The 3429-nt window shown below is 40.0% G+C and overlaps 1 protein-coding gene across 1 annotated transcript; it reads right to left on the minus strand.

Moving 5' to 3' along the window:
• Window positions 1-1643: 1643 nt before the first annotated feature.
• On the minus strand, window positions 1644-3145 carry LOC147434033 (uncharacterized). The gene is made up of 2 exons (XM_086489866.1): window positions 2200-3145; window positions 1644-1712 (listed from the first exon to the last, which is right to left on the minus strand). Exons 1-2 carry the CDS (start codon window positions 2680-2682, stop codon window positions 1644-1646), a joined length of 552 nt encoding a protein of 183 aa, XP_086345992.1. The 5' UTR covers window positions 2683-3145.
• Window positions 3146-3429: the final 284 nt, after the last annotated feature.

Below are 3429 nucleotides of genomic sequence, written 5' to 3' on the forward strand. Positions count from 1 at the left end.
CAAGAAGCATCTTCTTCCATTTCTTGATAGCCTGTGTGTGAACTTCTTCCCAAGCAAACTTTTTACCTTTCCTTAGCAATTGATACATCACCTCTGCAACATGAGCAAAGTGTGGCAACCAAATAAGGTAGAACACACACGTACCCAGAAACCGACGAACTTCAGTAACCGAAGAGCATGTTTCCTTCATCTTTTGGATAGCTTCAACTTTTTCTAGACTTGGCCTTCTACCCTCAGGACTGCACATGTGCCCTATAATTAAGACCTCCTTAGCACCAAAAGTTGATTTTTGACCTGAAAGTGTTAACTTCTTCAAGCTTGGATAAAATAGCCTCACCGTCAGCAATATGTTGAGCAACAAACTGCCGCCACCCCCTTTGATCTTTTACCTCGTCTTTGGATCCTTCTTCACATTGCAATTGATTATTGTACTAAGTGGGTGGAAGCTGTTACTTTAAAAGACAATAAGGCTCAAAGTGTAGCTAAGTTCCTGTATCACAACATTATGACCAGGTTTGGATGTCCTGTTGAGTTGGTAAGTGATAGGGGGACACATTTTCTGAATGAAGTTATTTTTGAGCTTACCAAAACTCACATGATTATGCACAAAAAATCTACAGGTTATCATCCTCAGGCAAATGTACAAGCTGAGAGTACTAACAAAACACATATTAAAATTTTTAAGAAGATTGTTCAGGAGAATAAGAAGAACTGGGATGAAAAGTTGGATTCTGCTTTATGGTCTTTCATAATAGCCTTTAAGGTGACAACAGGTATGACTCCTTTCAGATTGGTCTATGGTCTTGAAGTTGTGGTACCTATGGAATTTGTGGTCCCTAGTCTCAAAGTCAATGCTAAGAAAATGACTCCTAAATTATCAGTTCAGCACAGAAGTAAGTATTTGATGCAATTGGAGGAAGACAGGCTGGTCACTTCTTACATCACACATATAATTCAGAGAAGAAGGAAAGCTTGGGTAAGTATGAATGTAAAGTTCATAGTTTTTCAGGTTGGAGATTGGGTTATTGTTGAAGGTACAAACATTCAGAACAGGGCAAACACAAGAATCAGAATGGAGCTGGAATAGAACATATAAACAGAAAACAAATTAATTCCGCCATAACTTCTGCCATCGTATTCTCAGAAAAATACTCTTCGACAGCTACATAGTTAGAGAATACTAATGGGCAACGCCTTTTTCCAAGAACACCCCTTGGAATCCCAAAAGTACAAAAGTTGATATTTCGGATTCCACTAAGGTAAAACATCCAAAATTCCCTCGGCTTAACACCTAGCACAGCCCGGTGGCTAGAGCCATAGGCTGACCTGGACCCATAATCCCTTGATCAAGTAGTCTGCTCCCCAACAACACCTTCTGCGTCTGTCTCCAAAGCCTTTTCTGCCACAAAATCTGGATCCGTTGCTTTTCCACTTCCGATTCTACCTGCTTTTCCACTTCCGATTCCACTCCACCTGCCAAATTCTGATTTGGTTTCGAAACCCCACTGCTCAACTCCGCCTTCCACTTACGGACCATTTACTCAGATCCCATGCACTAAAAAATTCCTCCAAAATCCGTTTTGCATGTTGAACATACTTTGACATTAAATCTGCATTCTACTGAACATCCTCTACTTCCACATTTACATCATCTGCTTGACTCCCAAATTGAAAAATAGCTTGACAATCGCCATGATAAAATTCAGCTCCATCTGCATTTCCAAAGATGTCTTCATCATTTGCTGCAATATCTTTAGCCTTTCGCAACATCCACTATGGAATTTCAAGAACTTTTAATATTTGAATTTGCATCTGCATTTTCGCCTGAATCTGAATTCCAATCTGAATCTTAATCTCACTCAGAATATGAATCTGAACCAAAATCTGACACTTGGGATACAACTCTTCATGTCCCTTATACAACAGTGCCCTTTCAACTCCTTCATATTTGTTCTGATTTTGTCCACTCCAAGAAGAAAATGATGTTGTTAATCCCCACTAAGTATCGATGTCATCCTCCTTGTGACACTGATTGTCATACCTCTTCATCAAGCTTTCCATGGCTTCCATTAAAATTTGCATATGAATTGGTCTTTGCATCAAAATTTGCAATTGAATCCAAATCCAAAATTGAGACCGAATCTAAATTGAAATCTGAATTTGAGTTTGAATCACATTCGGCATCTTCCAAAATTTGACTTGCTTTATCAACTGAAAATTTGCCCTCAATATCTCTTCATTTCCATCTATATGAAACTGCCACAATATGGAATGCCACCTCCAACTTCCAATATGAATATCATCATCCTCAATCTCCTCCGTTATGCTACTGTCATCTTCTGGTCCTTGCTGCTGCAATTGTTGCTTGGCTCTTTTGACATCCTCTTTTGACATTTTCTTTGAAGTCCACTTGAAATGACACAATTCTGCCATGATATCCGCATTAGCATGCACATCCTCTAGTTGCTGCTGACAACTGTCCTCTTCAAATGTATGTGAATTCCCAATGAGCATGACGCTTCGATTAGTCAAAAAGGAATAATCCTCCTGTGCTTCATGGACACACTTCCACGGTAGGATAGAGGTAACTAGGGTTTTTGCCCCGGCTCTGTTCCCTGACCTCATGTTGCTCCTACTTACCTTGCTACCTTTTATCCTGCTGATATTGCTGATCCTCCACATGGTCTTCTTTCCAACTTCCCACTTGCATTTTCTGAGCTACCACCCATTGATTTTCTGATCGAAACTACTGTGTACATTGTTGGGGTACAATTTCTACAAGATTTACTAACTACATATTTACATCAGTGGATCTTCGTGGTGATAATTCCTCCGGAATTGAGTTGTTCATTGTTGTTGCTGCAAATTCCTCCTGAGTACATCTAATTTTTGAAACTTCTTCCTGCTTTGACTCTTCATTTGTAATCCTACATACATTCTCAATTGAACCCAAAAATAAATCAATCACCTCTTCTTCTTCATTCCTCTCTCTATCCATCACCTCTTCGTTCATCCGACTATCCACCTGTCCATTCCTCACATTATCCGCCTCTTCAAATGGTCTTTGATTTTTGTGAACAACATCCTCAATATGTATGATTTGCTTCTCCTCTGAATAATAAATCTCATTGACAAGTGACAACATCGAAATCAATTTTAGCAATGGATATTCCGTCTCCACTCTATGAGCACACTCCAATGGTAGGGTAGGGGTATCTAGGGGCAGTTTTAGGCTCTCTTGGCCAACATCCTTTTGCACCTCCTTCTCCTCCACCTTTGGTATCCCCACATGATGGATGTTTGTCTCCAAGCCAACCCATCCGCCATCATCATCACTTAATTCATCTTCAAACTCAGTCGCATATGCATCCCTCAATCTCTCACATGCTTCTTGCAATTTTCTCACCTCCTTCCTGCTGGAACATGATG

The sequence above is a fragment of the Adiantum capillus-veneris genome, chromosome 19, assembly GCF_014529385.1.
Source record: "Adiantum capillus-veneris isolate H3 chromosome 19, ASM1452938v2, whole genome shotgun sequence".
In the NCBI taxonomy this organism is placed as follows: domain Eukaryota; kingdom Viridiplantae; phylum Streptophyta; class Polypodiopsida; order Polypodiales; family Pteridaceae; genus Adiantum; species Adiantum capillus-veneris.

Coding starts and splice junctions, on each gene's coding strand:
- LOC147434033 (XM_086489866.1), bottom strand. CDS start 2,682: ATGTGGAGGATCAGCAATATCAGCAGGATAAAAGGTAGCAAGGTAAGT. Junction 1,713..2,199: donor ATTTTCAGTTGATAAAGCAA/GTCAAATTTTGG, acceptor TTGGAAATGCAG/ATGGAGCTGAATTTTATCAT.